The sequence below is a fragment of the Gadus macrocephalus genome, chromosome 8, assembly GCF_031168955.1.
Source record: "Gadus macrocephalus chromosome 8, ASM3116895v1".
Lineage (NCBI taxonomy): Eukaryota > Metazoa > Chordata > Actinopteri > Gadiformes > Gadidae > Gadus > Gadus macrocephalus.
Window position 1 is genome coordinate 2,769,787 of NC_082389.1, and position 12,691 is coordinate 2,782,477.

The 12,691-nt window shown below is 47.1% G+C and overlaps 1 protein-coding gene across 4 annotated transcripts in view; it reads right to left on the reverse strand.

Moving 5' to 3' along the window:
* LOC132463690 (uncharacterized) overlaps positions 1-12,691 on the reverse strand; it is a 142,960-nt gene that overhangs the window by 21,445 nt on the left and 108,824 nt on the right. The window contains exon 2 of one of the 4 annotated variants that reach the window (XM_060059998.1): positions 435-505. The exons of the other annotated variants lie outside the window; for them this stretch is intronic. Within the exon in view, the coding sequence (XP_059915981.1) occupies positions 435-485 (51 nt within the window). The 5' untranslated portion in view covers positions 486-505. The remainder of the gene's footprint in view (positions 1-434; positions 506-12,691) is intronic. 4 annotated transcript variants of the gene reach the window in all.

Sequence of the window (12,691 nt, forward strand, 5' to 3'; positions counted from 1 at the left end):
AAAATAGGACCATAGCAAGGAGCCGTTTGTTTCAGTACGGCTCCTTTCAGCTGCCCACCCAACATAAACTGCTAATAAAACGCTTGAGGAGGCGTTTTGAAAAGAAAAAACTTAAATTTTTTTAGAACAGGGTAGAAATATAATTATGAGCCTTTGATTGATATCCAGACATTTTTTGCGGAGACACAATCCTGTTCCCCACTTGTATTGGAGTGGACGGCGATATCTACTTCTGGGCCACATGAAATGACGGACCCCCGTCCACTCCCAGCTTAAACAGCTGCAATACCAGGCTTGGCCTCTGAGCACTGGTGGATTGCGGAAGTATGCGCCTATCCTGGGGGCCTGGTCCAATACAACGTGAATGGGAGGCAAGTGCCACACTCGAGGCCACGCGAGCCGTTTGGACAATAAAAAAAAGAAAGTGAACGCACCTGGTTGTATCGGTCTGGCCCAAGTCCAGGTTCAGCCTTCAACACAGACATAAGACCAGCTCCGGTTTGACCTAATGAAAAACTCAGGGCCCTATCTTGCATCCGGCGCAAGTGACTTAGTCACTGGCGCATGCGTCGTTGCTAGTTTACAACTGGCGCAGAGCGTTCTTTTCCCACCACCGCCACTCGCCGGTAAATTAGGGATTGATCATGCGCCCCAAGGGGCGGTTCGGCGGAAGGAGGAGGCGTGTTCTGGCGCAAACGGTATTTTGCCGTTTCTGAATACCATTGCGCTACTGACCAGGAAATACCTGGTTTAAAGTCAGTGGCGCGTTGTTCAGATGCTATTTTAAGGGCGCATGCATACATGCGCATGCGATGCATACATGCGCATGCGATGCATACGGATTGCTTGTGCACCTCGCGCATACACTTTGCTTCTCCCATCTACCTAGCCGCACATTCTTTGTAAATTAGTTTGGAAAGAACAGCTGATGCAGCGGTAATAAGTTGTACTTTTAAATCAATGCATCTGCAAACACCGTACAGCAAACACATATTTTCTTGACACAGACATCGTGTAGGCCTACATGCCCATAACTTTTAGGATTGATGAGTATTTGATCGTGAAAAACATTGTTTTACCGCGAGTGAGTGTTAAAAAGAATGAATGAATGCGGGCGCGCGTGTGTGCTCTGTTTAAACACACGCAAACTAAACACGTAACGCATAATACAATCAATGGCAATGTCTATTACCGCGGGGACACATGCATATTAGGATAGCATACAACACTGATAAGAAACAATGTTTATAATGTATTGCGTATATCATTAAATAGAACCACAGTTACCGCATATCATATGTTATATCATATACGTTTTCTTTGCCGAAATTTATTTGAGGACTCAGTATTTCTGAAGTTGTGGAAGAAAACCCCTTATTCCATGTGTGAATTAGGCCATATTATTTGGCAATAAACTGAGCCATTTGCAGTTTGAAATTCATGTGCATCTGTCTCATCGGAGACTGCAGACGCGCTGTCAAAATATCAACTCGCCCGATTCAAATGCGCTCATGGCTCTTAAAGGGGATGGGAGCTGGCACTCTCATTGGTTTGTTGGACGTTACGCCCAAACCACACCTACGGGTAACTAGGCTGCTTCAGACCAACCCTTTTGACACTTGCGCCGCGACGCAAGTGTCATTTATCCGCCTGTAAAATAGCGATAGCGCCGTAGAACCGCCCACAAAGCTACTTGCGCTTTGCGCTTCCCACTTGCGTTTCAGACCGTTAAAATAGGGCCCTCAGTGTTAAATATCACACTTGTTGTAGGCCTAACATAAATCACAGTGAAACATGAAGTGAGCTCCACAACATTAACGGTCCACATTTTTTATGTCAGTTATGGGGCTGATAACCACTGACTGGCTCTCAAGTCTCACGCATTCGGCGTGAGACACACGCAATTCAACCCATGCACACACTCACATGCCACACTTTGTATTTCTCACGCAGAGAAATTACCAGCATAGCGCTCACCAATTTGCGCCGCTATTTAACAGTGGAACAGGTAGGAATCACAGGTAGGAATACGTAGGGTAACCAGACGTCCTCTTTTGCCCAGACATCACGCTCACAGCATGCGCACACAAGCTCCTCTATGGCGACACATTAGTGCCATAATTCACTAATGTGATAAAAGATGCATTCGGGCGTATTATATTATTCCCCACACATAGATATTAACTGCGAGCGCGCAAATGATGTCTGCGCGCGCGCAAATTACCTCTGCGCGCAAAACATCCGCTGGCGCTCGCAAATTACCTCAGCGCGCGCAAAACAGCCTCTCGCGCGTAACAGCCTCTCGCGAAAGATGTTTTTACGCTCGCTCGAATTTAATTTTGGCACTATGGGGGAGGGAACCAAGGCAGGGCGGGCTTTCCTATGATTGGCCGTTTCTGAAGCGCGATATTTGATTGACAGCCATCCTCAGCCCTCCTCTCATTCAATTCTTAATTGTACAGTAAATGGCTGAAACGATAGTTACGTATTGTAACTCCAGATTCTATGAGTATAGGCGCAGCCTTTTAAGTGTCGGCCTCATTGTCCTTTAAATAGCTGAAGAAAAGCTGTTTATTGGGAGCAGAACGTCTGCCGGCGCCCGACTATATCTGCGAAATGCGGACGTCGTTGAGGCACGCCGCACGCGGACGTAATTGAGGCCCACGCTGTTGGTGGTCGGGGATTACACATTTTTCAGTGCTACGGCTCACGCCTAGGGATAACCCAATAGCGATAGCCTTAAAAGGCTGCGCCTATACTCATAGAATCTAGAGTTACAATACGTAACTATCGTTTCAGCCATTTACTGTACAATTCAGAATTGAATGAGAGGAAGGCTGAGGAGGGCTGTCAATCAAATATCGCGCTTCAGAAACTGCCAATCATAGGAAAGCCCGCCCTGCCTTGGTTCCCTCCCCCATAGTGCCAAAATTAAATTCGAGCGAGCGTAAAAACATCTTTCGCAAGAGGCTGTTACGCGCGAGAGGCTGTTTTGCGCGCGCAGAGGTCATTTGCGCGCACGCAGAGATCATTTGCGCGCTCGCAGTTAATATCTACCCGTGTGGAATAATATAATACGCCCGAATGCATCTTTTATCACATTAGTGAATTATGGCACTAATGTGTCGCCATACTCCTCCTCCTACTCCACTGAGACGGAGAGAATGCAGATTGCATGGTGGAATGTTGATATGCAAATTTCACATGTCAGTCAGAAGCGGGAACACGCGTTTGTTTGTTTCACGTGAGTGCGTGAGTGCGAGGAGAGGCAGAGTCCTGCAACTATGAGCCAAAGAAACCGCAGCAGCATCTCTTCATAAGAATATTGTTTACTAAGATTTACACTAATGTTGCAAAGGACAGTTCAGAAGTCCTCTACAGTCTTATACTTATCATATTCTTATACTTATTATTGTTGCCATGGCTGCGCGCACGGACGCTGCGGCTCGGAGCTCTCTACCCCAGTGCTTTTTTATGGGGTCAGAACAGTCTCATTAATAATGAATGCACAGAGAAGGATTCACAAATGTATTTTGTGATTTATATATAAATTACTCTCTTCTCACAAATACATTTCAATGCACACATAAATGGATTTCGGTATGTATAAATGTAAAATAAATCCATAAACAAAAATAAGTTTCACAAACACATTTCTGATCCACACACAAATGTTCCTTGTTTTAAATAAATGTAATATAAATCCATAAATATATTAATTAAAAAAATATTTGCAATTTTCATCAAAAATGTATTTGGATGTTGTTACATTTATGTAAAAACTGTTAAACTTGAATTAACAAGACGCTTTTCATTTGTGAACTTGTTTGCATTTGTTTGTGAACTGGACTGTATTTATATGTGGATTTTTGAGACTCTCCTGACGTCGCTAGATTCACAAATGCATTTTTTTCAACAAGGAACTCTCTGTAGCCAATCAGATGCCTCCCTCGTTTTCAGCCAATCTGCTTCCAAGACTGCTTCCAAGACAACCAACAGTGGTACTAGTTACTGCTGTATATGTCCCCCTGGATGCCAACGTTAGCACGGCTGTCTCCCAGCTCCGCAAAGTGATAAGCAGACAACAGAAGGCTCATCCTGAGGGAGCTTTTATTGTTGCTGGGGATTTTAATCAGGCCTGTGTAAAGAGTGTGCTTCCCAAGTTTGTGCAGTATGTCCAGGGTCCCACCAGAGGTAAAAACACATTAGATCGCCTTTACTCAAATCTTAAGAAAGCATACAGGACAATACCCCTCCCGCACCTGGGCAGGTCGGATCATATTTCGCTGCTCAGTGTCCCAGCTTACATACCCCTCAGGAGAAGAATAAAACCAGCCAAAAGAATTGTAAAAATCGACAGGGACCAGTACAGAATGGCAAGAGCAAACCTGAGGAGAGGGATCAAAGCAGAACAAGAGGAAGGTGGAGAACCATCTGGCTGACAACAACCCGAGGAAAGTGTGGCAGGGTCTACAACACCTGACGAACTACAAGGGCACCCCATCGGATGCAGTAACTGCTGACACTTCACTGGTGGAAGAGCTGAACAACTTTTTCACCCGTTTTGAACCACCTTGCTCCTGCTCCTCATCCTCCTCCTCCTCCTCCTTTGTCCTCCCAGCCCTGAGCACCCACCAGCTTGAGCAGCAGGAACATCAGGTGAGAAGATTCCTGAAGGTCGTAAACCCACACAAAGCAGCAGGACCAGACGGAGTACTGGGAAAGTACGGAAGGCCTGCGCGGACCAACTGTCAGGGGCCCTAACAAGGATATTCAACACCTCTCCTGGGAACAGGCACCCTGCCTCAAAGCAGCCACCATTGTCCCAGTTCCAAAGAAATCCACCATAGGCAGCCTAAATGACTATAGACCAGTGGCACTAACATCTGTCGCCATGAAGTGCTTCGAGAAGCTCGTCCTCCACCACCTTAAGTCCTGCATCCCTCAAAACTTTGACCAGCATCAGTTTGCTTATGAAGCAAACAGGTCGACAGCTAATGCAATCGCCACTGTCCACCACACTGCAGCGAGTCACCTGGAAAAACAGGGGAATTATGTCAGGATGCTTTTTGTTGACTTTAGTTCGGCGTTTAACACAATCTTGCCGAACATTCTCATCAGGAAGCTGACTGACCTGGATTTCCCTGCCCCAACCTGTGAATGGATTTACAGCTTCCTGACGGACCGTCCACAGACAGTGAGTATGGGGACACAAACGTCTTCCACCCTGACACTCAGCACGGGCTCCCCTCAGGGCTGTGTGCTGAGCCCCTTCCTGTATTCTCTTTACACGCATGACTGCGTCCCCGCCCATCACTCAAATGTCATCGTCAAATTTGCGGATGAATCTACAGTGATGGGTCTCATCTCCAACGGTGACGAGACAGTATACAGGGAGGAAGTCCAGAGGCTCACAGCCTGATGTTCAGCTAATAACCTTTTGCAAGTTTCTGGGGATGCAGGTCAGTAAGGACCTAACCTGGGACACCAACACGGCTGTGGTGGTCGGAAAGGCTCAGCAGAGGCTATTTTTTCTAAGACTGCTGAGGAAATGCCAGGTGGGGACAAAGCTGCTGCAGATCTTTTACCACTCTGCTGTTGAAAGTGTACTGGTGTATGGCATGACGGTGTGGTGGTATACGCAAACTGCACAGCCAAAGACAGGAAAACCCTGCAGGGGGTTATTAAGACGGCAGGAAAAATCATCGGCTGCCCCCTGCCCTCCCTGGAGGACATTGCAACCTCCCGGGGGCTGATTAGGGCAAAAAGAAATATGAGTGACCCATCACACCCCGGCCATGGCCTCTTCCAACTCCTCCCTTCGGGTAGGAGATACAGGTCCCTTGGGAGCCGGACAGAGAGGCTAAGGAATACCTTCCACCCCTGGGCAATTTTTCTACTTAACGCCCCCCCTGATACTTGAAAGAAACTTGTTTTGTAAAAGTTTTTCGATTTTAATATATTTTTTGTTAATTATATTTTTGCATGGAAGTTCATAGTTCATTGCCTGCTTAGTTTTTATTGTGCTACAATTAAAAAGGTGATACATGATGAACAAGTGAAAAGAGCTTTATTTACACTTCGACACATTGCATACAAATATCCAAAATAGTGATCTCACTGTCAAAGCAGAGGGATATAGCACTACCTTGTGGAATGTTTACAATGAATGCAGATCAGACATTAAAATATAGTCCACAGATGTTAAATTATAATCAATATTTAAAATATATCAAACTCAGATATCAGATGTCTAAGTCTGAATACTTCTGATCCAAATCGTACCCTATCATTCCTCCCAGTGATTATTTCTCAGATAAAATGGATTACCACTAGGCTAGCTTCTTAAAAATAAATTAATATAAATGAGTCCGTCTTTTGAACGGCTCCTCAAGATCCGGCTTTGAATTTGAGTTGCTTTCTCTGGGTCGTTCACAAACTAGTTAGGCTAAGCCCTCCCCTATTCAGTTATGTTCGCTTTGCATTGGGGAAGTGAGGAGGGGGAGTGGTTAAATAGGGCCTTCAGATTGGACGGTTTGACTTACTTTTTTTTCTTATTCTTATTTTTTTTTTTACCATTATTGTTTAAGGACAAACGTTAACAAATTTCTCCTACAGGGGATTGATAAAATTCTATCTATTAGACAGAAAGAAACACTTGGTCATACTTTACACACTTGACCACAGCATTGGCCTACTGAATGCAACAGATATATTTTAAGCATTGGACTGAATGCCAAATAAATATATAATTATGTTTTTGCACGTTTGCAACGTTTAAAAGTTTAGGGAAAAGTATATGCCTCTACTGGTGTTGCTTAAGGCAATAGCCTTTTGAGGCAGTATTGTTTCTGAATATTAGTTAAGGGCCTATAATGCTGTAACAGATTGTTCTGTGTTTAGTTTGGAAAAGGAGGTATGTCCTGTCAGAGTATTAGAGTGTTTACGGTACTCTGCTTTACGGCTGTCGTAACGTAGCTGTTGATGTTTACTCTAGTGGGTGTTACGGCAGTGGGAGGGGCTTTCACGTGAGTCTTGATCCGGTATGCTGTGAACATGAACCCGAGAGCTCCTGGATAAAGTCAGAAGTAACAACTTACCTGTGTCTGGACATTCCGTGTTTTATTACATGGTGTCAGAAGTGGCCAGTGGTTTTGCAAAGAGTGTAAATCATGGCGAAGTTCAACCCACCGGAGAGTTTTAGCTTTGATAAACCAACGGAGTGGACCGACTGGAAAAGGCGGTTCGAGAGATATCGGACGGCTACGGAGCTCAACAAGAAGTCGGGTGAAGTACAAGTGTGTTCCCTGGTGTACGCAATGGGGAGTGAAGCGGAAAATATTTTCAAGTCGTTTACTTTTACTGACCCAGGACACCAGAATAATTTCAATATAGTGATGGAGAAGTTCGACGAGTACTTTTTCCCGCGGCGGAATGTAATCCATGAGCGTGCTGTTTTCCACCAGCGCGTGCAGCGGCCTGGCGAGCCGGCAGAGACTTTCATCAGGGCTCTCTATGATTTATCAGAACACTGCGAGTTTGGGGTGGGTAGAGATGAAAATATTCGGGACCGAATCGTGGTGGGGATTCAAGATAAAGAGCAGTCTCGTAAATTGCAGCTCATGGCGGATCTTACACTGGCGCAGACTATACAGTCTGTTCGCCAGTCAGAGACAGTGAACATGCAGATCAGTGCGCAGGCAGCAGAGGCCATGGCAGCCACGGCATCCGTACAAGAGGTGCGGGGCGCGCGGAAGACGAATATAAAATGGCAGCGCAACGCCGAGAGAGCGGGAAAGACGGAGCACGGGAGGAAGTGCAGCCGGTGTGGGAAAACAGAGCACAAGGATCCAGAGAGATGCCCCGCTCGCAATTCAGCTTGCAACAAATGCGGCAGTAACGGACATTGGCAGAGCCAGTGCAAAACCAAAGCGGTGAGGGAAGTAACAGAGGCAGATGAGCAGAGTGAATACTTCCTGGGATCAGTGAATGCAAACGCGAGTGATGAGTGGACAGTGCAACTTCTGCTGGGTGCAACTCCTGTTAAGTTTAAGATCGATACTGGGGCTGATGCTAGTGTAATGTGTGAAGAGACTTTCAATATGCTCATTCCAGAGAGAGAACTGAAGCAGACTAGTGTATTTTTGACCAGCCCAGGGGGTCAATTAGACTGTAAAGGACAATTTCAAGTTAACACCACATACAAGAAGAACTCATACTCATTCCCAGTGTATGTTATTAGAGGAAAGTCTGTCAACAACTTACTCAGTAGATCCACTGCAGCTGAGATGGGCCTCGTGAAACGGATCGAGGAGGTCCATGGTGCCTTTGGAGAGCATGGCACGCTCAAGACGGAGCCTGTGAGGATACAGCTCAAGGACAACGCCACCCCGTACGCGGTGCAGACTGCGCGCAGGGTCCCAATACCGCTGACGTCCAAGGTCAGGGAGGAGCTGCGCCGCATGGAGGGGTACGGCATCATAGAGGAGGTAACCCAGCCAACCGATTGGTGCGCCCCCATGGTGCCCGTGCTCGAAAAGAACGGAAAGGTTCGTATATGTGTGGATCTTAAGAAACTAAATGAACAGGTAAAGAGAGAGAGATTCATCTTACCTACACCAGAGGAGATTACAGCGGAGCTGTGTGGAGCAACGGTGTTCTCCAGCCTTGATGCAGCCTCTGGGTTCTTCCAGATTCCTCTGCACAGTGAGAGTAGCCTACTCACCACATTCATTACGCCATTTGGCAGGTACTGTTTCCGGCGCTTACCATTCGGGATAACGAGCGCCCCAGAAATTTTCCAAAGGAAAATGTTGGAGACACTTCAAGGCCTACAGGGCGTCTCAGTTTACATGGATGACATTATTGTGTATGGAAAGGACATGGAAGAGCACGACCTCCATCTCCAGAAGGTCCTGGAGAGAGTCAAGTCTGCTGGGCTCAAGCTCAATAAGGAAAAGTGTAAGCTCAGACAAGAGCAGCTCAACTTCCTGGGCCAGGTGGTCGATGCCACAGGCGTGCGGCCGGATCCAGCAAAGGTGCGAGCAATCCGGGAGCTCGCTGCACCAGAGAACGTCCACGAGCTCAAACGTATCCTGGGCATGGTGAACTATCTCGGTAAATATGTGCCGAACCTGTCCACAGTGGGCCAGCCACTGTACGAGCTGCTCCGGTCCAAGACAGCTTGGACCTGGGGTCCCGCACAACACACAGCTTTTGAGAAGCTAAAAGAGCTACTGATGACATCGCCAGTGTTAGTGTTTTATGACGTCAACAGACCCACCGCTGTCTCAGCTGATGCAAGCAGCTATGGGCTCGGTGGCGTGCTGTTGCAGCTCCATGGACAAAACTGGAAACCAGTCGCATACTGCTCAAGGAGGCTGACAGACGCAGAGACCAGATACGCGCAGATTGAGAAAGAGTGCCTGGCGAGTGTCTGGGCCTGTGAACGGTTTGAAAAATACCTCTACGGCCTGGAGAGTTTTGAACTTGTGCCAGACCACAAGCCCCTGGTCCCACTAATGAACAGTAAAGACTTAGACAACGTTCCATTAAGGTGCCAGAGACTTCTTATGCGGCTCATGCGCTTTAAGCCAGTGGCTGCGTATGCGCCGGGGAAGACCCTTGTTGTGGCAGACACACTGTCACGGAGCCCTCTGAGCAACGCGGAGGACGGGAGAGACACACACTCTGAGGTTGAGTGCTACATTGCAGCAGTCATGGACAGCGTGCCAGCTACCCCACAGAAGATGAACAACATCAGAGCAGCTACTGCAGCTGATGAGAAGCTGCAGACAGTGATCAGGTACATTGGGTCCGGCTGGCCAGAACACGCATGCCAAGTACCAAGCAACATACGTGAGTACTTCTCAATGAGAGATGAACTTTCAGAGTATGGCGGGATGGTCGTGAGAGGAAGCCGCATCGTGATACCAGGGACGCTGAGGGCAGACATCCTTGAGAGAATCCACGACGGACATCAAGGGCTCTCAAAGTGTCGGGACAGGGCAAACGCCGCTGTCTGGTGGCCCGGCATCTCCTCACAACTGAAACACAAGGTGTTGTCATGTCAGTCCTGCTGTGAGTTGAGAAGAGCACAGCAGAAGGAGCCGTTGATCTCTACCCCGCTCCCAGACAGACCATGGCAGCGCATAGCTCTGGACCTATGCGAACATAATAAACAGAAATACTTAATCATCTCAGACTACTACTCGAGATACATCGAGATATTGCACATGAAAACAACAACAAGTGCTCATGTCTCTCTGAAGCTGAAAGCTATATGCGCCCGTTACGGCATTCCAGATGTGGTCGTCAGCGACAACGGGCCGCAGTTCACAAGCACAGAGTTTCAAGACCTCGCCCGTGAGCTTGACTTTGAACACGTCACCTCAAGCCCACACAACGCACAAGGCAACGGTCACGCAGAGAGGGCGGTGCAGACCGCAAAGCGACTATTGAAACAGAACGACCCTCTCATCGCACTCATGTGCTACAGGTCAACACCATGCAGCACAACTGGAGCCAGCCCAGCTGAACTACTAATGGGCCGGAAGATTCGAACGACACTGCCTACCCTCGAGAGAAACCTGCAGCCCTCATGGCCCGACAGGCAGCGCATCAGGCAGAAGGACGAGGCAGAGAAGAAGAAGCAAGCCTTCTACTACAACAGACGCCATGGGGCCAGACCCCTACCCCCACTTCAGCCTGGTGGTAACGTCCTCACCAAGCTGGACCACCAGAAATCCTGGACAGCTCCTGCAGTTGTGACCGCTGAGAGTGTCACGCCACGCTCTTACATCATCCAGACGCAGCAGGGGGCAAGACTCAGGCGCAACCGGCGCCACCTGCAGGAGATGCCTGCTCCACAGCCGCCTGGAGGCAAAGCACCTGTCTTACCTGTTTGCACGGACAATCCGGACATCAATCGACAGCAGGGGGACTCCAGTGTCAGCATGCATGCTGGTGCTGAAAATCTGTCACAGACCAGGTCTGGACGGATCTCTAAGCCAGTCATCAGACTGGACTTGTGAGTTAACATGTCCTCGCACTCATGGCCTTTGGGGGGGGAAGAAGGGAAAAGAGTTCCAGGTGTGGTAACCTTTAAACCACATAAAAGAGTTCCAGGTGGTAAAGCCACATAAAAAGAAAAAGAGTTCCATAGAATGTTATAAACTGATGTGTTTTAATATCAAAAGAGTTCAGGAATGCAAACTGTTATCTTATAGTGAAAAGTAATTTGATAATCGTTTGATAATCTAAAGGTTTATTGAATATAAGTACTACAGAAGATAGACCAAGGGTTGAATGTCGTTTATTGATATTTAATGAAGAATGACATTGTTTACATTTCACAGGATGTTTAATGTGGTCCTGCTTATTGCTACAGAATACCATTGTTCTTTACAGAATGTTTATCTGTTTACTTTATTGAGGAAAGTAGAACTAAAAAGGGGAGATGTCAGAGTATTAGAGTGTTTACGGTACTCTGCTTTACGGCTGTCGTAACGTAGCTGTTGATGTTTACTCTAGTGGGTGTTACGGCAGTGGGAGGGGCTTTCACGTGAGTCTTGATCCGGTATGCTGTGAACATGAACCCGAGAGCTCCTGGATAAAGTCAGAAGTAACAACTTACCTGTGTCTGGACATTCCGTGTTTTATTACATGTCCCTCGTGAGTTGCCGTAGGGGGGGAGTTCGGGGAAGTGTTACGCTGATGTGTTGTGTGGGTGTGTCTGAGATTAAAGTGAAGCGGAGTTGGCTGCTGAACACACTATCTCGTCTCCGGTCCTGTTCATTGTTTTCTATAATACTTCAGTATAGGCCAGGGGTCTCAAACTCGCGGCCCGCGGGACGATATTTTTTGGCCCCCTATACTTGACATCAAAGTTTAGTCACTTTTTTTTTCTTTCTTTTTTTTCTTTTTTTGCTGAGTCGCAGCGCTTGCCCGGGGGCGTCATTTATAAAGCTTGCTGCGCACAAAATCCTTGCATAAGACGGTACGCTCTTCTCTCCTGTGTGACTCCTCTGATGTAGCCTATTTCGAGCTTACTGAAGCATCTGAAACTAACCGCTTAGCAACCGAGTTCCTTAAGTTGTGGAGCTTCATATCCCTGAGCATTAAATGTGCGTCAGTTTTTCTCACTGCAAACGTTGGTAGGCTATTTATAGAAAATGTCTATTCTTTGACATGTTTGATTGCATTTTATAACTGCATGGGCCTGGATACGTCGGTGTGTGTGTGTGTGTGTGTGTGTGTGTGTGTGTGTGTGTGTGTGTGTGTGTGTGTGTGTGTGTGTGTGTGTGTGTGTGTGTGTGTGTGTGTGTGTGTGTGTGTGTGTGTGTGTGTGTGTCCAGTGGGAGAGGAAGTATCGACGTGTGAAAGAGTGTTTTGTATCACGTGGAGACCGACACATATTAATTGAAATTTATATATCATGAGATAAAATCATGTAATACATTTAGGAAAGTATTACATGCATCTCTTCTCAAAAATATTCGACCCTGGAAGTTTAAACTCAGTTTCTCTGCCGCAATCATCTGCGCGTCGAGGGCTTTTTTCTTTTCCTACTTGATGCGGCCCAGCCTCACCCATCTCTACCTCCAGCGGCCCCCAGGTCAATTGAGTTTGAGACCCCTGGTATAGGCGATCCCAGAACGCACGGCTACAATGCTTACTATCATACGTCTGT